General features: G+C 58.1%; 1 protein-coding gene across 1 annotated transcript; it reads left to right on the top strand.

The window, feature by feature from the left end:
• Positions 1-1,746: 1,746 nt before the first annotated feature.
• ADAMTS8 (ADAM metallopeptidase with thrombospondin type 1 motif 8) lies at positions 1,747-22,101 on the top strand. The gene is made up of 9 exons (XM_072813716.1): positions 1,747-2,466; positions 9,929-10,168; positions 11,158-11,293; positions 11,924-12,091; positions 12,976-13,277; positions 16,079-16,262; positions 18,693-18,865; positions 18,971-19,146; positions 20,913-22,101. Exons 1-9 carry the CDS (start codon positions 1,747-1,749, stop codon positions 21,481-21,483), a joined length of 2,670 nt encoding a protein of 889 aa, XP_072669817.1. The 3' UTR covers positions 21,484-22,101.
• The last annotated feature ends 2,584 nt before the right edge of the window (positions 22,102-24,685 follow it).

The raw sequence follows: 24,685 nt of genomic DNA, 5'->3' as shown, positions 1-24,685 counted from the left end.
ATCAGGAGTTTTGCTCTGGGGAGATGGTGATAAGGGGCTTTAAGAAGCAAAGACCAACGAACGAAACATTACAAACAGGATTACGCATTGCTTCTCCAGGTCAGACTCTCCCAGGCTGTCACACAGTCGTGCTGGGATGCAGCATCTTGCTCATTTTTGGAAAAGGATTGTAGAGGCCACTCTTTCCATACCCCCCTCTCCAGAAGTGTTTCACTGAAACACCCGAGCCTCGAGTTACTCCTATCTTGTAAATTATCCGGGGAAAACAATCCCACGGCTTGCTTAGCTCATCCTTTCCTCTAACTGAAAGCCATCCCTCCGTGTTTCTGGGAAAGTAGACAGAGGGGGACACTTGGAGGGAATTTGGCGGGGTTTGCCCCAGATTCTGGAGTCACAAATGGACTTTTGTATTTGTGAGGGCCTCCCCTTTGGAGGCGACAGGCCCTGAGGGTCTCATAGCCACCAGCTCTATGGGCTAAAAAGCTGCAGGAAGGTCGCCAAACTGTCAGGACCCCCAGCACAGGGCAGGGAACTGGGTGGCTGGGTGCAGGTGGGCTGGCAAAGGCCCTAAAGGTCCTGATGCAGGGGAGTGTCCCGCACTGACAACGGGGCAAGGGTAGAGAGGGGCGGCTGGAGAGCCTATACTTAGAACAAGACACTGGACACGGTTCAGGGCTGTCCCGTGAAACTGGGGTGCCAGTATGGGCTGCCTTTTGTGGTCCTTGGTGGAGACTAGGCCGTGCCCACTCCTCTGTCTCTGGGCCGCAGCCCCCTCTCCTCCTGGGGGCGCAGATGGCAGGCTGGGACAGAAGGAATCCGTTCTCACACATCTGTACCCCCGGCTGAGGCCAGCGCCCTGAGGGGGAGCTTGCCACCTTTCGGGAAGCCCCCCAGACACTGAGCAGCATTCCAATCAGGTTTTCAGGGCCCACCGTGCAGTTCCCGAAGAGCTGCTTGCCCCGGGGGGCGGCCACGCTGCTGCAGCCGCACCCCTGGTGACCCCACACCCCCCCAAACACACCCCGAGCTGGGCTCGGCCCTGCAGCCCCTGGACGAGGCAGGGAGCAGGGCCCCGGGGCTGTGTTGGGCAGCTGGCGTCTCCCCCCATCCCCAGCTCGCTGCGGAAATGTGGGTTCGGGTGGGGAGCGTGACTGCGGCGCGACCCCTGTGTGCTCCCCATGGGACCCCCAGAGTGGCTCCGCAGGGATGGGGCGCGGGCGCGGGGGGGGGGGGCAGGAGCCTGCGGGAGGCCTTAGGGAGCAGGCAGGGCCGGCCCAGCACCGCAGGAGTTAACGGGCCGCGCAGGGGGAAGGGGAAGCGAGCTGGAGTTGACACCCGCGGAGGGGGTGGGGGGGCGAGGCCTGCCGGCTGCTGATTGGTTTTACATTTCATCCAAAATTTCTCTCTCTCTCTCTCTCTCTCTCTCTCTCTCTCTCTCTCTCTCCTCCGTCGCTCCCTCTTTTTCGGTTTCTCTCTCTGATCCCAGGGGAGGGGAAACGGGAATAGTGAGGGATCAAAAATAAACCTCTTAGGTCAAAGCCGGGAGGGCGGTATAAATACGCGGGCCGCGCGGGCGGGCGGGCGGCGGCAGCGGGAGGAGCGGCCGGACCCCGGCCTTGGCGCCCGCGAGCGGCCCCGCCTCGCCCCGCCGCGCCCCCCGCGCCCCGCGCGCCCCGCGCCCCGCGCCCCGCGCCCCCCGCGCCTGCCCGCACCTGCCCGGCCGGGCCGCGCGCCCCCGGAGCCCCCATGCCCCGCGCCGCCCCCCGGTGGCCGCCGCCGCCGCTGCTGCTGCTGCTGCTGCTGCTGCCGCCGCCGCCGCCGCCCGCCCGCGGCGCCCCGGCCCGGCCCGGCGCTCGGGGCCCGGCCTCGGCGCTGGTGCAGCCCACGCGGTTGCCGGGCAGCGGCGCGGGCGAGCTCGCGCTCCACCTGTCCGCCTTCGGCCGGCGCTTCGTGCTGCGCCTGGCGCCCGACGCCAGCTTCCTGGCGCCCCGGCTGCGCATCGAGCGCCTGGGGGGCGGGGGGCGCGGGCGCGCGGCGGGGGCCGGGGCGGGGGCCGGGGCGGGGGCCGGGGCCGGGGCCGGGGGCGGCCCGGGGCTGCGCCGCTGCTTCTTCTCGGGCACCGTGGACGGCGCGCCCGGGTCGCTGGCGGCCGTCAGCCTGTGCGGGGGCCTGAGCGGCTCGTTCCTGCTGCGCGGCGAGGAGTTCACCATCCAGCCGCAGGGCGCGGGGCGCTCGCTGCTCCGGCCGCACCGCCTGCAGCGCTGGGGGCCCCCCGGGCGGGCGGAGGACGCGGAGGACGCGGAGGACGGGGAGCGGGACGACGAGGCCGCGCCGGGCGCCAGCGAGCCGCCCCCACCCCTGGGCGCCACCGGCAGAGCCAAGCGCTTCGTGTCCGAGGCTCGCTTCGTGGAGACGCTGCTGGTGGCCGATGCGTCCATGGCCGCCTTCTACGGAGCCGACCTGCAGGTAGGCGCGCTCGGCCCCAGGCCCCCCACCCTCCCCCGGAGCCTCCAAACTCCCCCCCACACACACCCCGCGTCCAGCTCCTCCGACTACAGGAGGCGACCCCAAGCAGCCAGCCGAGGTTGGCCTCCCCTAACCTCTGCCCCCTCCCCTGCCCACCCCGGGCTGCCCCCTCCCCCAGGCCCTGCACTCTAGGGTGGAGGCCCGCACCCGCTGAATCTCCTTCGGGGCTTGGCACACTGGGCTCAAAGTGGGCTCCGAACCCCACCCCCTCCTCCGCGGGGCACCTGCCTCTCCCCCACAGAGGTGGACACTCTGGAAGAGCATCCATTTCTCAGCCCTCTGCTGTCTCCAGACCTGAGAGATGCTCCCCCCCCCCCCATCCACACACCCGCCCCCCAGCCCCGAGGGTCAGCGGGGACCAAGGATGTGTCTGTTTCATCCCCTCCGGGACCACAACTGGGGCTGCCAGGAGTAAAAGATGTTGTTGGGAGGGAGTTGAACCTGGAACCTCTGCACGCCCAGCTGGTTCTGATCAAGGGGCAGGGGCTACCTTGCCAACCTGGCACGCAGCCCCGGCGGATCCTGGCAGTGCCAGCATCAGCACAGAAAGGGAGGGGAACAGAATTTCTGCCTGGGGGCTCAGCCTGGGAAACTGAAGTTTCAGTGGAAAAGGGAGGGGAGACGGGAGTGGGGCAGCGAACTCCTCCAGTTACTGTTCCTGCGTGGTCCGCCCCAGACGCGGCCCTCTGCTGAGCCTGGGCAGGAAAATAGAGCTCGGGGGACAGCTCCTGTCGCCAGACCGTGTCTAACTAGATTCAGAGGTGGTGCCGAGGAGGACCGCAGCAGGAGGAGCCTGTGTCCCCCTGCGCCCAACACCTCCCCCAGCGACAGGGAGGGGGCAGTGCCAGGGCTCCTGGAGAGCACCGTCCTCCCTCTTCCCAGGGAGCACAAACCCAGAGGTGCGCTAGGTAGAGAAGACTTGACCTGCCACAGGTCATAGATGCCTGCCGCAGGGATCCTGGCCACTGCCGCCCCTCGGGTAATGCTTTTTTTTTTCAACAATGACCACCTTGGCTAGTGACCCTGTTCTAGGCTCAGCCTAGGTCCGGCTGTTGGGGGTACCAGTGCTTCCGCGTCACCTGCGCAGAACAGTCTAGATGATGCACGGCATCTTTATGACTCTGCCATCACCGGGAAATGCATCTAGGTGGAAGCATGAGGAGAGCGGGGGGGGGGGGGGGGGGAAGGGGGGGTCAGAGGTCCGCGTGGCTGCTTCTCTGGCTCCCGCAGGAACAGGCTCCTCGGCACACTGTTGTCGTACCCGCCTCTCTCAGAACTCAGTAAGGCAGCTTTGAGCCATCACTGTGGTCTTGCCAGTGGGTGGTTTGGGGGCAGTGATGATTGAGTGTCTGCTTCCCTGACTACCCTGAGAGCAGGGGGAGGCATCAGCAGACTCCTCTGACTCCCCTTCCCCAAGCAAGGCCTCAAGGGGGTGGCTGGCGGGGCTTCTCCCACTGTTAGGCACGTTAGGACCACCACGCCTGGCTACCAGGGGGCTCTACCGGAGAGAGGCGGGACTACAGTCGTTGCAAACCCAGAGCTGAGACGCTTGGGTCCCTCCCCGTGCGTGCATGGACCGGTGTCCGAACATCTGCCTAGGAACCAGGAGGTAGGAAAGACCACAAGACCACAGAAGAGCAGCAGAAAGAGTAATTACTTTTCAGGCTTCAGAGCCAAAATGTTTTCTCTGGCACCCTCCTACCATCCAGCTCTCCCAGCCCATCACGTAGTTACTTAAGATCCTGGGTATTTGCCTGAAGGATGTATTTGGCTGGGCTGGGTCTTCACAGAGACACCTGGAAGGGCTTGCGCCCTTACAGATCTCTGGCCAGGTGACCGGTGCATGCTTGTCCCCTCCCCTCCCCCTCCACATATGCCATTTCTGGACCATTCACACACACTGTGCGGCCAGCCAGCCTATGTGGGTCAGAAGAGCACATCAGACCCTGTGTAGGCTGAGGTCCTCTCCCTAGGGTACCTACTTCCAGGGCTTAACACCTGAAGGAAAAGTGCTCTCTCAGCTGGATCAGCTGCATCACCCCCCACCTTGGTCTCATTATGTCACACCCCATTTACACCCTTGCTGTCACCATGCTGGGATGGGGCATGAGGCACGGCTGCTTCTATGACCTCCCGCTGACCCCTCTGCTTCGACTGCTCACCAGCTGTGGAGATGCCACAGGATCGACTTGAACTTCTCAGCTCAGTCCCCTGGGCTTCCTAAACAGGTCCATGAGCTCAGCCAAGACCAGAATGAATGTCAAGTTCCAGTTCCCCAAGACCTTGCCTGCCCAGACCTTCTCCTCAAAATAGAACCCAGTTCTTTAAAGCAGCTCTCCAAGGAGTCTCCTGGAGACTTCATTCAGGCAGACGGAAGGCACTTTGGGGTGTTTTAACAACTAGGGGTGTAAAGTAAGGAGGAAGAGACTTTGCCCACCCCTCCCCTTGAGGGCTTGCATTTCCTCATCTGTGAAGCCAGATACCTGGGCTACTAGGTCATCAGGATTCATGTAAGCATCAATGAAGCTGCTTCTTGATGAGGCTTCTAGAGAGTTCGGCGCTCCTTGGGGAAGCCACCCTCTGAGTTTGTGCAGTTTGCACAGTGGTTTGCATGCATCACCTCAGCAAAGAAACCTGTGAGAGAGGCAGAGGAAGACGGTGCAGCTCACAAGGGAATCTGTGACTTTCTCCAAGTCACACAGCTAGTGAACGGCCGGGCTGGGTCACGGCCCAAGTCTCCTGAACCCGAGGGCAGTGTCGTTTTTATTGTGCGGGGAGGCTTTTTAGCACGAGGAGGGTCTGTGACTCTGTGGCTCTGCTTACCCCCCTACGCTTGTCTGTCTTGTGGGAAGGGGTCATTGAATCCAACAGTTCAAAGATGCCCGGCCAAGGTGGGAGGCCCTATCCTGGGAAGAAACCGCCTCCAAGGCCAAGAGAAAGAATTAGCCACGCTCGAGGCGGGTCACACTGGGAAGCGACAATGAAGTTTTCCAGAACTCTGTACACTTGAGTTCACTTAATCCCTTGACAGAGGGGCCCCTGCCTCCCACCTTCTTATCTGGTTTCAGAGTTAATGCGCTCAGACAAAGGGGGCTTTCTGAAAGGAAGGACCACCTCGGAAGAGGCCATTAACTCTGTCTGCATCCGGCTGCCGCTCGCTCGGATGCCTGGATGGACCTGCAGCGGGACAGCAGTGAGTGGGGGGCTGAGCTGTGCCCCACGCTCACACCCGAAATCCGTCCTGCCGGTGTCTCCGCTGCCAGCTGAGCTCTGAATTCTTTGCTCAGCAGAGAGGGTCCTAGGAGGGCACTCCTCGTTTCCGGAGGAGACCGGAGGATTCCCGGGATGTCCGGCTACCACCAAGTGATTTCAGGAAAGGGTTCCACCACAGCCAGCCCATCCCCCCTTCCCCATATCCTCTGGGAAAGTGACTCCCACAAGCCCTGATGCTAAAGGGACCACATTCCCCAGTGTGCCCAGCGCCGTCCCGGTTGGGGCCTGTTCTGGCATGATTATTAAGAGCATCGTCTTCACGCTCAAAAGCGTCCTGGTTTGGATAATAGCAGAAACAGACACATGGCCCACTCGCTCTGTCGCTGCCTATGTCCCTGTGGGAGAAAGACAAGTGTCATATCCCCGGAAGTTGTGTTTCCCTCTTGGCAAGAGAATGAGTCTTTCCCGTCTCTCTTCTCTGCTCCCATCAGAATCAACGACACGAAGCTCTTCCCGAAGAAAATGCCTCAATATGCAAAGGTCTTTGGTTTGCTGCTTCTGCCTCCCGGGGAAAAACAATGCCAGGGGAAGGCTTGTTCGCTGGCGTGCTTTGGGTCTGTTTTGGCTATGCCTTAGCTGTCCTTGTAGGAGCAGGGATAGGTGGCAGTCGGTGTGGTGACGGAGCGCGTAGTCCCTGAAGGGTAATCGAAATGAGTTGGGTGTCCCGGAGCAAGTTCCCAGGTTCCCTGTGTCTCGATTCCTGGAAGAGTTACACCAATGTCCCGGCACTGCCTTGAGGACACAGTAAAATACGGAAAGCGCCTGACCCAGCTCCTGGCACATAGTAGGTGCTCAACAAAGCGTCGGGAATACCAGCGTCGCCTTGGGCAGTGGTGTCGGTCAGAGTCGGAGGGCAGTGTGGTCACAGGCCCTCCCAGCCCACCGCCAGGTTAGCTCCGCTGTCCCGCAGGGAGGCCTTCCTTTCCAGAATGCTCGGCGCAGGGTGTTCGAGCGTGGCCCCCTTGGGTCGGGTAAGTGCTGGTACCTTCCGAGAGCTCACACTGTCCCTGGCTGTTTGGGGAACAAGGAGAGATGAAGGACGTCAGTGCAGGAGCCTCTCTTCTCTCCACTTGCTTCCTTACCCTCCTTTGCTTCTCACCTCAGGCCCTAGAGACACCCCACCCCCCCCAGTACGAAAAGGATGGCACCAGTTGCTGAGGCCAGAAGGTGTCCGTGTCGCCTCTCTTCCTCTCCTTGCCCTCCCAGGCGAGCTGCAGGGCGAAGCAATGGGACCCACGCGTGAAGAGCAAAGGAGCAAGGCAGGGGTGACGCTGAGCAGAAGGAGCTGCTGGAAGTGCGTGTGGCCCGGGCCCAGACTCCCACCTCCCACCGCAGTTGGCTCCTGCTCCACGGGTGCTCTGGGGGACGGATCTCCTTAGTTGTCTCACGAAGAATCCAAGAGGCCTGTGTCGCAGCCTACTGGCCAGGGCATTTCCTTCTCTTCTTTTCAGGTGGCCTCAGGGGCACCGGTAGAGAAGGAGACCCCCTTTAAAAAGTGCCGTGTCTTTTCCTAGTGAGAATGAAGGGCAAGCAGTCCCTGAGTCATTCGAGAGCAGGGTTGTTTGACCGCCCCTGGCCGCGCTGCTCAACAGCCCTGGCGTGGTCGTTGGAGGTTGTCTGCTGGGCCGGGGCCCCACTCCCCCAGGGGCGCCTTCTCGCTCACCTCCTTCAGCAAGCAGCCCACACCTGTGTGAGGCCCAGAGTGAGCGGTGGGCTGAGCCGGCGGGCCCTCCCTTCGACCGGCCCCTGCGCCCTCTCTCTGTGGCCCTGGAAGTCGGGCCTGGCCTTGTAGCCCGGGTCCCCGCAGAGAACGGAGCTCACGGCCTCAGGGCCCCCTGGGGTCCCCACCAGGTCCTTCCCCCCGGGGAACCATAGGAGGTACTGCGAACGTCAGGCATTCCTGCCATGTGTCCCTGGAGGAGCAAACAGTGGGATTGGCAGGGCCTCCCACCCCCAAAACCTCAGCGAGACGAGACAAGAGGGCAGGTGAGCAGGACCAGGATTTGGGATCTTAATAGAAACACTGGACCGCACGGTCCTTGCAGCAATCTTGCCATGGAAATTATCTTATGAAATAGCAACCAGAAGGACATCCAAATGCTCTCAAGTCATGCTTTGTGCAGAAATGTACGCCTGTGTGCCTTGATAACACGTGCCTGGGGACGCGGCCCGTGCGCGGTCCCCTCAGCCACACGGCCCCAGAGCCTCTGCCCGATCCGGTCAGCCTGGGACCCCAGACCTTCGGGACCGCTGCCGCCGAGCAGCTGGCATCTCTTACTTTAACACCTTCTCGGCTCAACATCGTCTCCCCCCGCCCCCGGTTTTGAGATTGTGAAATTGGGACTCAAAGGGACGAAGTCTTGTGCGGAGAGTTGCGGGTTGCCTCTGAAGAAATGCCAGGACTTGGTCCCTGGCCCATCAGATTGGACCCTTCCTAGGGCAAGAGAGCAGGAGACTCGGCCTGACCCTGGAAGCAGTGAGGGCCTGGCCAGGAGCTCCCAGCCCTCAGCCCTCACCCCCAGTTGCATAATGATGTGATTGCTTCTTTCCCTCAGGAATCCAGCTCCGGGAGCAAGCGCCAAGTTTCAGCTTTGCTGATAAGATGTTTACATCAGCCTAAACATAGCGAGAGTGCTTGACACGCTAAGGAACCTGCCAACCCCTGTTTGTAGGGCTTACAAAATACCTGGCTCCTTGCCTGCGAGGTGAACAGACCAATCCCATTCACAAATAATAGGATTCGTCTGGAACCCCCACACGTGGCCTCAACCGGCGGAGAGTCCCTCGTTAGCCTTTCGCCCTCTTTTCCCCTCCTTCCACTCCTACCTTCCAGAGCACAGGAGAGAAAAGAAAAGAAAAGCTTAGGGGAGCTGGTGTCCCAGGGAACGGGGCGCAGGGCGAGTGAACGGCAGCTCAGCTGGCCACACTCCCGGCTGAAGGCCTGCGTGCCTCTGCCCCTTTCTCGGCTGCAAAGAATCCAAGAGGTCTCACTGCTCGAGGTCCCTGAGGCAGGAGAGTGAGCTCCATCTGGCCGCCTCCGAAGCCTTGGGACAAGCTGGCAGCCCAGGGCCAGGACGGAGGCCGGGCAGTGATGCGAACTCCCTCCGCTGGCCTGGGCAAAACTGGAAGCAGGTGTGATCCTCAGCCCCTGGGCCTCGTTAGGCCCACTGACCCCCCTCAAGCCCCTGGGGTCAACCTTTCGGGGCTGTCCGGACACCCAGCAGTCAGGCACTTGGGAAACCTAACGTGAAGGGTGTAGGCCTCAGGGACAGACATGCCTGGGCCGGTGTCCCGGCCTTGGGAGCTGTGTGACCACAGATCATTTAACTTGTGCGAACCTCTGTTCCCTGCTTTGTTAAGCCCCGGATGACAATGCCCACTTCACAGGGTTCGTATGAGGACTTAATGAGGTGTGGCCCTGGCCGACGGGTGCAGCCTGGCTACTAGGAGCGATGACTGGGACGATTCCAGAGTCGACTGTGCCCATCCTGGAGAGTCCACGTTACCCCAGCAGGCCCCGGGAAAACGCTCAATGCGTTCTACTGACCTTGAAGGCTCAAATAATTGCTTCTGGGCTGAGCACTGAGAGGGAATGGGATTGGCTGGCAGGGAAGCGATTGGTGTCACGTTAAGGCAGAGTCGCCAGTGCAGCCCCCACGGAACTTTCTGGGGATGATGGAAACGTCCCGTTCGCTCAGTTTAATACAGAAGCCTGGAGCTATAGGTGGCTACTGATGTACTTGAAATGTAGCCAGTGCGACAGAGGAACTGTAATTTTAATTTTATTGAATTTTAACTAACCTAGATTTGCACAGGCCCACGCAGCTGGTCAAGATGTTAAATGCACGGGCTTTGGAGCCAGGCCACCTGGGTTCAAGTGCTCGCTGTACACTCATTAGCTTTGTGATCCTGGGCCAGCTACTGAGCCTCGATTTCTTGTATGTAAAACCAAGGGAAATAATGCCAGGACCTCTGGGTTTTTGTGCGTCTCCAGCAAGATGCTGGATATCCAGGGCTCAGCACCGAGCCTGGCACCGGGGACGCACATCCAGGGGTGTCGGCAGTGGGCGGCAGGCCCCGGGCCCAGAGACGTAACCCTGCCCTCTCCCTGCTGCCTGCTTCCCGACAGAACCACATCCTGACGCTCATGTCCGTGGCAGCCCGAATCTACAAGCACCCCAGCATCAGAAACTCCATCAACCTGATGGTCGTCAAAGTCCTGATCGTGGAAGATGAGAAGTGGGGCCCCGAGGTGTCCGACAACGGTGGCCTTACCCTGCGCAACTTCTGCAACTGGCAGCGGCGCTTCAACCAGCCCAGCGACCGGCACCCAGAACACTTCGACACGGCCATTCTGCTCACCAGACAGGTCTGTGGGCGGTGGGATGGGCGGGTCAAAGGGGGGGGCCTGGGCCTCCCCAAACATGGGCTGGGGCTCCCCGCTGGCCCCAGCTGGACGCCAGGAGCCTTGTGTGTGGAAGGACGAGGAGGGGGTCATGGGACAAGTGTGAGGTATTTGCAAGGGAAGGAGAGGAATCTCGTAAGGGCTCTTCTCCAAAAGTTTGTGACCAGCTGTCTGCTGAGGTCATAGCGGAGGAAGTGGGCTCAGACGGCCCAGCAAAAGAGCTGCAGTTGGAATGAAGACAGGAGGGCCCTCTGCAATGACTGTTAAACCTAGCGGCAGGTAACCGGGGGTGACCCTCAGGGTTCCTCCAAATCGGGAAGCCCGCCCTCCCGTCTGGGACAATTGAAACAGACAGCTGCCCGGTGGCTAGAAAGCCCAATAACGTGTGCCAGGCCCTCTTGACGCCTTGGGTCCTCACGACAATCCCACAGAGCCGCCTTTTACGACTGGGGAAACTGAGGCACCGATTGGTCACACGGCGGTAGCGCCCATAGGCAAGCCTAGGCAGTCTTGCTGCAGGGTCAGTGCTCGCAACCGCTGTGTCATCCGGCCTCCCCAAACCAGCCGTGGGACATGCCAACTCTAGGACACGAAGTCCCAGCCAGCCCCCAGTGTAGGGTCGCACCAATGTAGAAAAGGAAACGGGCTTCCTCACACAGGGGCCGTTGTGAAGAAATAGGGCCTTTGGCTTAAAATTTTTCCTTTCGGGGGTACCTGGGTGGCACAGCTGGTTAAGGATCCAACTCTTGATTCGCTCCTGGGTCATCTTGGGGTTGTGAGATGGAGTCCCGTGTTGGGCTGCGTGCTGGGCACAGAGTCTGCTTGAGATTCTCTCTCTCCCCCTCCCTCAATCTCCCCCCCTCCCAAAAAAAATGTCCCTCAACTCAGGAGAAGCAGAAATAGGAAGACTATCTGTTCTGTGTTCTCATGCCCTCACTCTCTCCGCCAAGCAGAACTTCTGCGGGAAGGAGGGCATGTGTGATACCCTGGGTGTGGCGGACATTGGCACGATCTGTGACCCCAACAAGAGCTGCTCTGTGATCGAGGATGAGGGGCTCCAGGCGGCCTACACCCTGGCCCATGAGCTAGGTAAGACGTGCCATGCCAGGCGCACTGTGCTGTGTCAGAGGGCACTGCCTTCCACGTCCAGGCCGGCCCGGCGTCTGCGGCGTACGCGGCTCTCACGTTTGGCCTGGTTCGACCCAGAATGTTGACAGAGTGATCCTGTGCAGAGAGATCGTGCGCTTTCTCCATCCCCTCCCTGGGCATGAGGCCATAATATTAAAATAGTGTCTCGGACCGTCGCCCGGGGTCACCAGGAAAATGCCAAAAATGCAACAAAGGCTCGGGTGAAGATGCTTTGCCCAAGCTCGGCGGTAGCAGTAGGAGCTCTGGGGAGAGCCGTGTGAGGAGAGTGCTGAGTGGGCGAGCGGGTCGCTGAGGTGCGCGTGATCTAGGGCAGGCTGGGGCAGAAAGCAGAGGCCCCCAGCGTTCCCCGGAAAGCTTTCCGCCAGAGAAAGGCCCAGAGTGCGGCCCGAAACCAGAATGTTTAAGGAGGAAGGGGGCGGCCGTGCCCGTGAGTCGCTGGTGAAGGCTTGGCCCTCTGTCGGCGGAGGGTGGCGGCCTCGAGAGGCCGGGTGGGGGCCCTGGGGCGGGCCAGGCCGGGCCGGAGGGCAGTAGAGGCCGGTGGGGGTGGACCTCAGGTCTCTCTCACCCCAGGGCACGTCCTCAGCATGCCCCACGACGACTCCAAGCCCTGCGCACGGCTCTTCGGGCCCATGGGCAAGCACCACATGATGGCACCCCTCTTCGTCCACCTCAACAAGACGCTGCCCTGGTCTCCCTGCAGTGCCATGTACCTCACGGAACTTCTGGACGGCGGGCACGGTAGGTGTCGCGCGGGCTGCTCCTGGCTCCTTCCCGGGCGGCCGCCGGCGCTGGAGGCCTGCTGGGCCCCCCCAGGCTTGCTACGCCGCCTCGGCGCCGGGGCCCCTTCTGGCTGAGGTCCCCCAAGCATCAGAGACGTTGAGGCTGGGACAGCGGGCAGAAGGGTGTCCCTCGCGCCTCCTGAGCCGGCTGCCGGGCTCAGGTAGACGGTGAGTCCCGGGGCCAGTAGAATTAGCCTGAGAAGGCGCCAGTGGAGGAGGGAGGTCAACAGAGCTTGAAGGAATGGAAGACTGTGGAACAGAGGAGAGAAGAGAGCGCCCGGCCTGGAGAGGTAGACCATGTGGGAGCTCGAAACGGCAAAGAGGCAGCGAGGAGGCGGGCGAGCAGCAAGGGCCGGGCAGGATGGGGCGTGCTGGGCTAACACAGCTGGACTGACTCAGGAAAGCAGTGAAAATGCAATTGATTCTCCCCGTGATCGAAGCAGACAGGGACACCTATGATACAAAAATCACAGATCATCCAAAATCCGTCCTCTGGCGTTATTTTGCGTGCCACCGTCTTTGAAAGCCCATTCCCATCCCCAAGTATATGTGACGTCGACTAGTGTCACAGTTAGCTGGCATCCCCCGGGCACACGCTGAGCGGATAGAAGATATTCTGGATAATGATCCCAACAACCAAAATTCAGTCCTAATAAAATTTTACCTACTGCTAGTCCAGAATGGGATAAGCTCGTATGGATGAGACGGTCAAAGACACCACGATGGCGGGGCCCCCCAGCCCACCGGTAGGAATTCAAGTGTGATGCGGGAGGCCGCCGGGGAGCTGAGAGAGGGAAACCCCTGCTCCTCATTCTTGTTCCTCTGCTTTCCTCCATTTCTCAGGAGACTGTCTCCTGGACGCCCCCACCTCGGCCCTGCCCCTCCCGACAGACCTGCCAGGCCGCATGCCCCTCTACGAGCTGGACCAGCAGTGCAAGCAGATCTTCGGGCTGGGTTTCCGCCACTGCCCCAACACCTCCGCGCAGGACATCTGCGCCCAGCTCTGGTGCCACTCGGATGGCGCCGAGCCCCTTTGCCACACGAAGAACGGCAGCCTGCCGTGGGCTGATGGGACGCCCTGTGGGCCTGGGCGCCTCTGCTCAGATGGCAGCTGTCTGCCTGAGGAGGAAGTGGACAGGCCCAAGGTGAGGGACGGCCATTCGGGGGTGTGGGAGGACGGGGTGGGGAGGGCTGTTTGCAAAGAGGAAGCCACACTTGAGAGCCATGAATTAAGAGACTTTGGGCCTGGCTGCAACTATGACTTGTAAGTAAAATCATTCATCTTTTAACAAACAGAGCAAAGCATATTTACCCAAACTCAAGAGGAGCCCTTCGAGGCTGTACTCATAGCAGATGGATGACGCCACCAGTGCGCAGGGCGTTTTGGAAAGTCCTCCTTTGGAACTGCTTTGGAGGTGACCCGAAGGCTTGTGGGGCTAGGTGATAGGTGTGAAGGCTCCAGCACAAGGCCCAGCACATGGCCACTCGCTAAAAGGAGGCCCCCGTGAATCCCGTTATAAGCTAGATAGAGTGACGGCAGGAGATCTGAGAGCTGAGGGAAAAGGATTCGTAGCCTACCCACGTTGGAGTGCGCTCCTCTCTAGAGGTCAGGAGAGTGGGATTCATTGTGGGAATTCCATACCCATGAGGGGAGAAGGGATCGAAGCTGTCTCTGAGCAGGCAGAGAAAACTTGGCCTGGGACAGAGTAAACTTACAAGAAACACCAAAGCAATGCCAGCAAGGGTTTTCAAATGATTCGCTTCTTTGCCCTGCTTCCAAACTGTGAGGCTGCTCACATTTCTCTTACTGCGAGTCACCGAGCCCTGCCTATGAAACAGCATCCGCCGAGTTTCACAGCCTGGTCCAGGCCCAGCTCCGAGTCACCAGGGTGGCCTGGGCACTCGCGCCTACAGGGCTGTCCCCACGGGCGTGTCCTCTGCCCTGAGGCTCAGGATCCTGCTCGGGCCAGGTGAGCCACCCCCTTCCTAAGCTTGAACCGGGGCAGGATCTTCAGGCCCTTGTCATCCCCCCCTACCCCCACCCCTGCTTCAGACACTGAGCTGCTCTCCTACATCCTGGCCCCCTCACCCCCCAAAGCACATGCCTCACAAGTTACTGAGAGGAGGGGAGGAGAGAGAAGGGGAAGGCACGGGGTCTGTCCAACATTCCCCAGCACCAGAGCCAAGCTCAATGCGGGGAGAGTCTGACATGGAATTATCATGGGATGATGTTCATCATCTGTTTTTAAGGGTAAGAAAAAACAGGTCATAAAACACTGTATGTAAAAAAAAAAATCACATCTTTATGATTATTCAGAACAACAGTGTGACAGGTTATTGCTGAAAATCACATCAGGGATTTTATTTGCATAGTCGGGTTTTTTTAAGTGTTTTTCTTTTTTATACTTTTCTGCATTTTTCCTTTTTTATATAAGCAAATATTACCTCTGTCATTTTTTAAAAATTATTTCTCTTTTGAAAACCATATGAACCCATCACGAGCAAAGCTTTGTTCTCCTAGGTTGATTGTAAGGATGGAAGCAACTCTGATTTTTCTCCCAGGCCTTGGAGTGGTACCATTGGAAATTGTAGCTGGTAGACCAATAGCAAGAGCTCCCAGCAGTTATTCCTTTGAACCAAGACTTCTCAACCTCACACTAGAGACATTTGGGGCTGCATTAAGGCTTGGTTGTGAGGATCTATCTTCTTCATTGTTGGATACTCATTGGATGGTTGTTGGGTGCTAATTGTTGGATGCTCATTCTTGGGTATTCATCGTTGTATGCTCACTGTTGGATGCTCATTCTTGGGTATTCATCGTTGTATGCTCACTGTTGGATGCTCATTCTTGGGTATTCATCATTGGGTGCTCACTGTTGGATGCTCATTCTTGGGTATTCATCATTGGGTGCTCACTGTTGGATGCTCATTCTTGGGTATTCATCATTGGGTGCTCACTGTTGGATGCTCATTCTTGGGTATTCATCATTGGGTGCTCACTGTTGGATGCTCATTCTTGGGTATTCATCATTGGGTGCTCACTGTTGGATGCTCATTCTTGGGTATTCATCATTGGGTGCTCACTGTTGGATGCTCATTCTTGGGTATTCATCATTGGGTGCTCACTGTTGGATGCTCATTCTTGGGTATTCATCATTGGGTGCTCACTGTTGGATGTTCATTCTTGGGTATTCATCATTGGGTGCTCACTGTTGGATGCTCATTCTTGGGTATTCATCATTGGGTGCTCACTGTTGGATGCTCATTCTTGGGTATTCATCATTGGGTGCTCACTGTTGGATGCTCATTCTTGGGTATTCATCATTGGGTGCTCACTGTTGGATGCTTATCCTTGGGTATTCATCATTGGGTGCTCACTGTTGGATGTTCATTCTTGGGTATTCATCATTGGGTGCTCACTGTTGGATGCTCATTCTTGGGTATTCATCGTTGGGTGCTCATTGTTGGAATCTCATTGTTGGATGCTCGTTGTTGAATGCTCTGCAGCACCCCAACCTCTACCCACTAGAGGCCAGCAGCATATGCCCTCCCCAGTTGTGACAACCAAACTGTCTTCAAATATTGCCACATGTCCCTAGAGGATAAAATTGCTCCTGATGGAAAACTGCTATATCAGACCCAACCTTATTCACATTAAACGTTGTTTCATTCAGCAACTAATATCGAGCACCTTGCTATTGGCAAGGCACTGTTTTAGACACCAGGGTGAAAGAGTGAACAAGTCCAACACAGCCTCTATGTTCAAGAATCCAAGAGCCAAGCAAGCCACACAATAGTTAACAAATGGTTAGGGCAGTTTACTGAACACGTCCCACCAGGATGAGCATGACTAGGTGAGGAGGTCAGGACCAGGGACCTCTGTGACCCGGAGAGCTCAGGCCTCCCCGCCTCTGCTCCTGACTCAGTGTGGCCTTGTGTGTTGCAGGCTGTGGTGGACGGAGGCTGGGCCCCATGGGGACCCTGGGGAGAATGTTCCCGGACCTGCGGAGGCGGAGTACAGTTTTCACACCGTGAATGCACGGACCCTGAGCCTCAGAACGGAGGGAGATACTGCCTGGGTCGGAGAGCCAAGTATCAATCTTGCCACACGGAGGAATGCCCCCCTGATGGTAATGACCACTGACAGCCACTGCTGTTGTCACTGCAGCAGAGCCCAGGACAAGAAGTAGGGTGGCTGTCCCGGGAGGCGGAGCCTTCCTGTGATCCAGACATAAATAGACTCTGCAAGGCACCAAGTGGTAGGGCAAAGCCTAGCAGCCCCGAGACAGCTCTCATTGTGCTAGGAGAGTGAGCGAAGTCAAGGAACCAAACCGCCCCAATCTTCCACGACGTGGATATAGAGACTGTCATTCCCAACCAAACCTATCAGGGAGTCGGGGGGAGCTCTGAAGAGGGGCGAGCGTCTAGGATAATAATCCTCCTGGAGGCATCTGAACCCTCGTCTGTGTGCAGAATAGAAGTGTTTTCCAAAGCAAGTGTCAGAGCCAAACCTCCACTGTCTCTCCAGCCAACATTCAGCCCGGGGTGGAGGGAGGGTTTCTGAATCTGATTCTAATGCACATTCCTTCTGAGAAGAGTTGCCCATCTTCGCCTGAGGCCGTGGCAACTGCCTGATGGAACCTCACCAGGCAGCAGCACCGCCCCTACCTCCCCTTGGCATATATTCCTGCCCCCTAGCACCCGCTAGGAAGCACACACATTAGCTCGGAGGCGGCAGGGGTAGCAGCAGAGCTGGTGAGAGGGAATCATTAGACGTTTTTCCCCACTGTCCCATCCAATTCCCCTTTGTGCAGCTCCAGGAAATATTGGCAGGCAGCAAAAGACAAGCAGAGTTTTAAGAGAGATGCATCCAAGTGCAAAGACACACTGACATTGGGTTGGTGTCTAATGAGGGAATCTGTAGGCTTTGCAGTTTTGCAAGACAAGAAGGACCAGCAATAGCATGCAGCCCTGGAAACTTCGCCCTGGAATCATGAGGATTCGCCTGGCAAATGGGGCAAAGAGAGAAACAGAGAGAGGAGGGGATGGAGATAAGGCACGAGGTGGACAGTATGATTTCTGTTGCACGGGGACCTGCCTCTCAATCAACAAGTGGTTTTCAGTGCCTCCCATGTGGCTTGAACTAGACTGGACGTTAGAAATGCCATTGTGCAAACGCACAAAGCACGCTCTCTGTCCTCAAAGAACTTGCAGTCTAGTTAGAGATCCACACGCCTTTTACAAAGCAATTAAAGCCTAATCTCTGAGGCTCAGATCTCAGGTTTATGGAGAATTCAGAGGAGGGAAAAGCCTGGGCTGGTCAGAAGCTTCACAGGGACTTAGGGCTGAGCAAGGCCTGGAGGATGGAGATGGTGATGAGGTGTGGGAGGACGTGTGCCAGTGCGGTGACGGGGAGGCCTGGGAGCAGCTGGGATTCACTCGGGTGGAGTCAACCAGCATGCTAGCATTTCAAGGCTACACAACAAAGGTTTATGAGATTGAAATGGTATCTGGAGGTCCTCCTGCTGGCTGTCCCATCAGGTCGCCCGGGGAAGCTTGTTAAAAAGGGGCCCAGGCCCCTCAGATGTGTTGAATCCGAATCTCAGGAGTAGAGCATGGCCATGTGTGCTCTGAAAAGTCTCTGCGGGCCATTCAAGGATGCAGCTAGGTGGAGAACCTCAGTAGTAAGAGCAGGTTTAATCTCAGGATTGTGAAGGGAAAAAAAAAAAAAAAAACATGTCTTCCTTCTGACAGATTGTTCTGGAAGCAGCAGGCAGCAGGATGGGAGAGGCGGCTGTGCACTAGGTCTCGCATGAAACCGAGAGGCCCCGGGCTGGTGGGAGGTGGACTCAGATGGCGAGAGGGGGAAGGAGACACTGAAAATCACAGACTGTCCTGAATAGAGTGTAGGACTTAACGACAGGTTGGAAATAGTAGAAGGAGATGCTCAGGTGTTCAGCGGATCCCAGGTGCTGGGCTCACAGCAGACTGCGGGGGTACCACCAGAGGAAAACTAAACCAGTCACTGCAGGAGCCGTCTGGGGTTGGGTCTTTGCTGAGCTGGAGGCTATCACACTGCTACAAATGGAGGGGCCCTGGAGACACCCAGAATTATAGCAGGCGAGGCATAGGGGCAGGTTCAGAACTAGAGACGTAGACCTGAGAGTCTTCGGCCACACGTTCAAGGTCACCAAGAAAGTCAAAACAGAGCACAATTAACGGGGGCCCGAGAACATGCTCCATGGATCAGTGAAGCTTAATTGTCCCGTGTTCCTACTAAGTTCATTCATCTGTTAGAATTGGTTTCTTCCCCGGATGGAAAGGCTGTTCTTCCCAGAAAGCCCAGCTTGAGGCTGCACAGTCCTTTCCTTGCCACATGGACCTCAGTCGGGCGTGTCTAGGAATGTTGAGCCCAGACACAGGCCCACACTGGACCTGTGTCCTGGGATTGGGTCAAAACCAGGAGGAAGAAAGGGGCCCTGAATTCCAGCCTTTTGGCCGCAGAGCCCTCCCCCTACGACCAGGCATGTTAACTGCGAGCCGTTTCTTGCTCTTTGTAGGGAAAAGCTTCCGGGAGCAGCAGTGTGAGAAGTACAATGCCTACAACTACACTGACATGGATGGGACCCTCCTACAGTGGGTCCCCAAGTACGCGGGGGTATCCCCCCGGGACCGCTGCAAGCTGTTCTGCAGAGCCCGGGGAAGGAGTGAATTCAAAGTGTTCGAGGCCAAGGTGAGAATCCTTCCGGAGCTGAGAACCAGGGGTGAGGGGGGAAGGCCACCGGCTTCGCCTCGGGGCGCCCCAGGCCCACTGTTACCTCCCGCTTCCCTGCTGCAGGTGATCGATGGCACCCTGTGTGGGCCGGAGACTCTGGCCATCTGCGTCCGTGGCCAGTGCGTCAAGGCTGGCTGTGACCACGTGGTGGACTCGCCTAGGAAGCTGGACAAATGTGGGGTGTGTGGGGGCAAAGGCAATTCGTGCAGGAAGGTGTCTGGTTCCCTCAACCCCTCCAGGTGAGTCTTGCCCAGAGTTGTGTTGCCTAGGTTCTAGAAGGGTGGAACGGGCTCCAGGATCACATGGGCCTAAGCGAGAATTGTGGCAGCCACTTATCACCCGGGCGGCTGGCCCAAACTCCTGAGCTCTAGCTTCCTGGTAAAGCGTAGGGAGTCCCTCGATCTCAGAAGCATCCTAATGAGTCATGAGATGGGCAGGACACTTGGCACAAGGTCTGACCCGTAGAGAGGACAGTGCACGGGGCAGCCAGACGCCTGAGGGTCGCAGTGGATCAGCTCTGAGTCCCCCAGCAGCAGAGCCACGCCGAGCAACCAGGGCCTCTGCGGGAAAGCGGCATTCCAGGCCTGTTTTGGGAAGGACATCTCACCCTTCACCTGACGATGCCATCCCTTCTGCAGGTGGATCTTTCAAAAGGGGGGGGGGTGCAAAGAGGAGGGTCTTGCCGGCCTTAGCGCTTTCAGGAAGCTGAGCACCCTGGACACTGTCTCACATCTCAAAGCCATGTGGTCCCACAACTAGTACTGACCTGCTTTCATTTCTCTTCTTAAGTGCTTTCATTTCTGTGGCCTCATGTGATTCCTGAAATAAGTCCTTCAGGTGGCCAATACCGTTATCCCCCATTTTCAGATGAAGAAACGAAGGCACAGGAAGATGGCATGAACTGCCTGAGGTCACACGGGGGGTTAATGACAGCCAGCAAGAGAACCCGGGTGTCTCAGTCCCTGGGCTGTTTCTTTCCTGCCAGGGAGAGGAAGGGCAAGGCCGTAGGTCACGTGGCCACACTGGGTCCCTCTCTGTGTCCCATTGTCTCTCCCATCGTCAGGCTCGGAGAGCAGAACCAGCCCCCAGCAGACAGCGTGGCAGTCTTCAAATTTAAACTCAAAGGGTTTAGAAAAAAGGAGCATGTGGTGTGGGATAGTCAGACACTCGGGCATTAGTCGTACGTGGCGGTGGATGCGTTCCACGCCGCCCTAGCCTGAGCGCCGCCTGCGTGGGCAGAAGGCAAGAGGAGCCTGTCTGTCCTGGATCTTTCTTTCCCCCCAGCCCATGCGACCCAGACACTATTGCCCCAGAAGGAAGGCTCAGCACGAAGGTTTCTCCATCCCACATAAAGCCCTAGACCCACGGTAGAGTGGAAACCTGTTCCCCAGACAGCACGCTGTCGCGTCAGAGGCTCACAGCTCCTGCTGTCTGGACGCACCGGGAGGAAGGCAGCTGGCAGCAGCTTTTATCACCCCGGCTCCTGCCCTGGGGCCATGGTCACCTAATACTAGGGACTGACTGGCTCTGAGAGGTGGCGTGAGATGTCCATTCTGGTCGGGTCCCGGGGCTGGGGTACAGAACAGATTTTTCCACACGGGTTTGAGCTCGGGGTGTGGAAGCGGCCGCGCAAAGTCTGATTCCACTGCAAGGGGCCAAAGGTGCTTGGGCTCTCGCCGGAGCCACGAGCTGCCAGGTTTGGCAGCAGCGATGCACGATGCAGCTCTGCAGACCCTTCTGGGACGCCCCCCCCCCCCGCCAGTGTGCAGATGCCCCCATCCAAACTCCACTCGTTTGAAGCGCAGTTCCCAGGCAAAGCACAAAGCCCTGCGAATCCCGACGTACCAAACATTCGTGTCGGCCTCGGCAGCTCATTTCTTGGGAACCCCGGGGACTCCTAGCGCTCTGTGGCGGCGCAGCCTGGCGGCCTCCTGGGGCTCTGACCTCCTGGGGCGCTGGGCTGGGTGGCCGTGGTCCTCAGTGTGTCTTTCTGTTCCTGTCCCAGTTATGGCTACAATGACATTGTCACCATCCCAGCCGGCGCCACTAACATCGACGTGAAGCAGCGGAGCCACCCAGGGATCCAGAACGATGGCAACTACCTGGCCCTGAAGACCGCTGACGGGCAGTACCTGCTCAACGGCAACCTGGCCATCTCGGCCATCGAACAGGACATCCTGCTGAAGGGGACCATCCTTAAATACAGTGGTTCCATCGCCACCCTGGAGCGGCTGCAGAGCTTCCGGCCCCTGCCCGAGCCCCTGACCGTGCAGCTCCTGACGGTCCCGGGCGAGCCCTTTCCCCCCAAAGTCAAGTACACCTTCTTCGTGCCCAATGACGTGAACTTCAGCATGCAGAGCGGCAAGGAGAGGGCAACCACCAACGTCATCCAGCCCCTGCTCACGGCGCAGTGGGTGCTGGGCGACTGGTCTGAGTGCTCCAGCAGCTGCGGAGCCGGCCGGCAGCGGCGCACCGTGGAGTGCCGGGACCCCCACGGCCAGGCCTCCACCGCCTGCAGCGAGGCTCTGAAGCCCGAGGACGCCAAGCCCTGCGGAAGCCAGCCGTGCCCGCCGTGAGCCGGTGGGGCGGGGCCGGGCTCGTGCTCGTGGACTGGGGCGCGGGGGTGCCCACCAGGGCAGCCCCTCTGGCGGCCCTACCTGTGCAGGTGGCACGGCCCTCCCCAGGCCCGCCGTCGCCGCAGCCGCTCCAGGTTGGCGTGAACCCGCGATGGGGAGAAGGGGATGCGGGCAGCAGGTCCCGAAGTCCACCCTGTGGCGGGTTGGGCCCCGCGCGGGCTCAGGTGGAGGGCAGAGGTTAAAAGATGCACGTACTGGCCCAAACAGGAGACGCCGCCTGTTTGCAAAGGACTAGCAGAGTTAAGTGAAAAAAAATTTTTTTTTTCCTATTTGGTTTCCCCGATAAATAATCTACCTCAGAGGGGAAAAAAATGAGTACAAGAGAGGTACGGAGTGGGGTGGGGGGAGGACGGTGAACGCCAGAGCTCGTAGCTGCGCCTCTCGCTGTCTTCCGAAAGGCCCGGACTGTCTTCAGTATTAAAATCCATCGCCTAAAGGGCTGCAGAGTCGCAGGACGGTGGGGAGCCGCGGCTTCTCAGGCTTCCACCTGCAGAGGTGGATGGATTTCAAGTATTTATGCAAATGTGTCTCTGAACTAAAGTGTGATCTTGTGCCAAAGCAGTGGTCTGGTGTGGTTCAGTATTCCTCTGGAAAGGACAGAGGCTGAAACTACGTCCGCTGACCCTGAACACACACAGGGGAGCGAGCACCGTGCCTCAGTTTCTCAGGCCTTCCTCCCGCTGCATCTGGCTCACTTAGGCAACTCTTCATTATAATCTAGACCAGTGGATTCTCAAACTCGAGTGGGCTTTAGGATCATCTAGAGGGACTCTAGAAACGCTGGGCCCTACCCCGAGAGTTCTGATTCAGTGGGTCATGGGCGGGGGGGAGTTGGTTAGGGAAGGGGAGAAACCGAGAATCTGCATTTCTAGCGAGTTCCCAGGCCATGTGGAGCCTGCCAGTTTGAGAACCGCTGCTCTAGAGGAAATACCCGTCTCGGAGGTAACGGCGGCTTAGGGGATGCCTCTGGGTTCATTATTCTTGAAGAAGACTCTCCCATTCCACTCTGCAAACACCCTCATCCTCCCTGTGATATACCAACCAGCCCGAGATCCCAGGGTCCCTTAGGACCTGAGGAATGCCCGAACCGCATCTAAGCACCATCATCCCAACGACCTCAGCTCCTTCTCTCCACATCAGAATTGATCCCTACCTCACAACCCTTCTGGCCCCAACAACTTGCGACGGTCCCACTCACCACTTTTTATTGAGAAAGAGAGAAAAAAAATATGCGTGCATATGTGCGTGTGTGAATAGGGGATGGTGGTGGAGGGGTGCGGCGGGAGGAGCAGAGGGAGAAGCAGAGAGAGACTCTTGAGCAGACTCCAGGGCAGCATCTAAGGCGGGGCTCTGGCTCACGACCCTGAGATCGTGACCTGAGCCGAAATCAAGAGTCAGGTGCTGAACCAACCGAGCCCCCGGGGCGCCCCACTCAGCCCTTTCCACACAGATCTGCATTCCCCACCTGCCCCCTGAAACCTACCTGCGGGCCCCCAACATCCCATCTTCCACTCCGTGTCTCCCCACCTCTTCCCGGCTCAGTCTTCCGCACGGTCTAGTGTAGAGGGAACCTAGTCCTTGGTCACAAATGGGTGAGATGATCAAGAAACGACATCCTAGTGAAAAGCAGGAACATAGTATAAATTTGCATCTTCCCTTTCTGGTCACCGTTGACCCCTTTGTCCTGCGCCTTCACTTTCTCTCAAGACTCCTTCAAATAACGGGGGATCTGGGCAGAGGGCACGCTACCCGCTACCCGGAGCCCTGGCGTGAGTGAGAAAGGTGCCCTCTGGGAGGACCCACCCTGGGGGCACGAGACAAACCATGGGATTTCAGCCCCTACAGTGCCCTCGGCCCGTCGCTGCGGGCCACCGCTGCGGGCCGCACAACTGCACACTGTGGCTTTGGATGTGGACTTGACCACTTTTTGCCCCCGTCTGCTGACTCTCTAGCAAGTGGGAGGCCGGGCTTACCTAAACATAAACAAGCACACACAGGCATGCCGAGGAGGCCTAGTGAAACCAGATTTTTCCCCGCTGCGCACCAGCTTTGCTGAGACTGAGGGGTGTCTCTGCCGCTCTTCATCTCCTTGCATTTCTCATTGTCCCCAAAACAACCAAGGCCAAGCGTGCCCCCCGGAAACTGCCCACCCCGGTCCAGTGGTGCCATCCATCCCGCCTGCATCGCTGGCAGGCACAGCCTCTGCCCTGGAGTTCAGCTGGGAGCGGAGCTGCCGATGTGCAAAGCGGAATGGAATCCAGCTTGGCTCTTCCTCGCTGTGTGGGCTCGGCCAGGCTCACAGAATACATACTTGTTTGTGTCTGGAAACTCAACAGCTGCAGTGCAGGGACTCGGAAAACAGATCTGCAGGGAGAGAGAGCACACCGCTGCTCCCCCTGGCCAACCTCGACCACCCTTTTAGCCCAGAGAAGGGAAGACCACCTTTCCTCTGCTGAGAGTTTGCATTTTCCAGCGAGCGCTCCCCACAGAAATCGACACCAGCGCCTCCTGAAGTCCCCGAGGCCCCGACTCGACAGGTACATTGGTCATTGGTCCGGCGGTCATTCATCTGGATCCTCCGAACACCTGCCAGAAATCTTCCAGAGGTGGTACATGAGTATCAAAGTTCCTTTCTTGCATCCTTAAGATAAGTGTGAATCCTTGCCTGGGGTTCACTCTCCGCCCCTTAGGCCCCTGTAGCTGAGCAGAGGGATTTTTGAATTTATGAAACTACGCAGCATTATCGTTCTCCAGCCCGCTGCGACAATCCACCCTCTCCCAGGAGCGTGGTCTAGGGGTGATGGGACGATCTTCCCATTAGCTCTACACTCCACATCTTGTCACCTGGTGATGTCCACCAGGTTCTTCGTGTTGGGCTTTTCAAACCAAGTGGGCCTCACAATCCAAGCATCCAAACGACTAATTCTTCTTGCTTTGCTCTGGAGCTCCCTTCATTTTTTGCCAAGCCTCCTCCACCAACCAAAACAAAAAACAAAAAAAAAAACAAGACAAGAACAATAGGAAAGTTCTTAAGGGTATGTTGGCTTTTGCTTTGTCTTGATATTTTCAACTTGTGGTCCAGGGCAAATAAAGAGAGAGGCTTTGTCACCACTGCATTCTTGAGTCTGTAGAGCGGCAAGGC

Source organism: Canis lupus, chromosome 3 (assembly GCF_048164855.1).
Source record: "Canis lupus baileyi chromosome 3, mCanLup2.hap1, whole genome shotgun sequence".
NCBI classification, from domain to species: Eukaryota; Metazoa; Chordata; class Mammalia; order Carnivora; family Canidae; genus Canis; species Canis lupus.
Note: the sequence above shows the minus strand (reverse complement) of the source record. Positions and strands in the feature narration are given on the sequence as shown.

Coding starts and splice junctions, on each gene's coding strand:
- ADAMTS8 (XM_072813716.1), top strand. CDS start 1,747: ATGCCCCGCGCCGCCCCCCGGTGGCCGCCGCCGCCGCTGCTGCTGCTG. Junction 2,467..9,928: donor TCTACGGAGCCGACCTGCAG/GTAGGCGCGCTC, acceptor GCTTCCCGACAG/AACCACATCCTGACGCTCAT. Junction 11,294..11,923: donor CACCCTGGCCCATGAGCTAG/GTAAGACGTGCC, acceptor CTCTCACCCCAG/GGCACGTCCTCAGCATGCCC.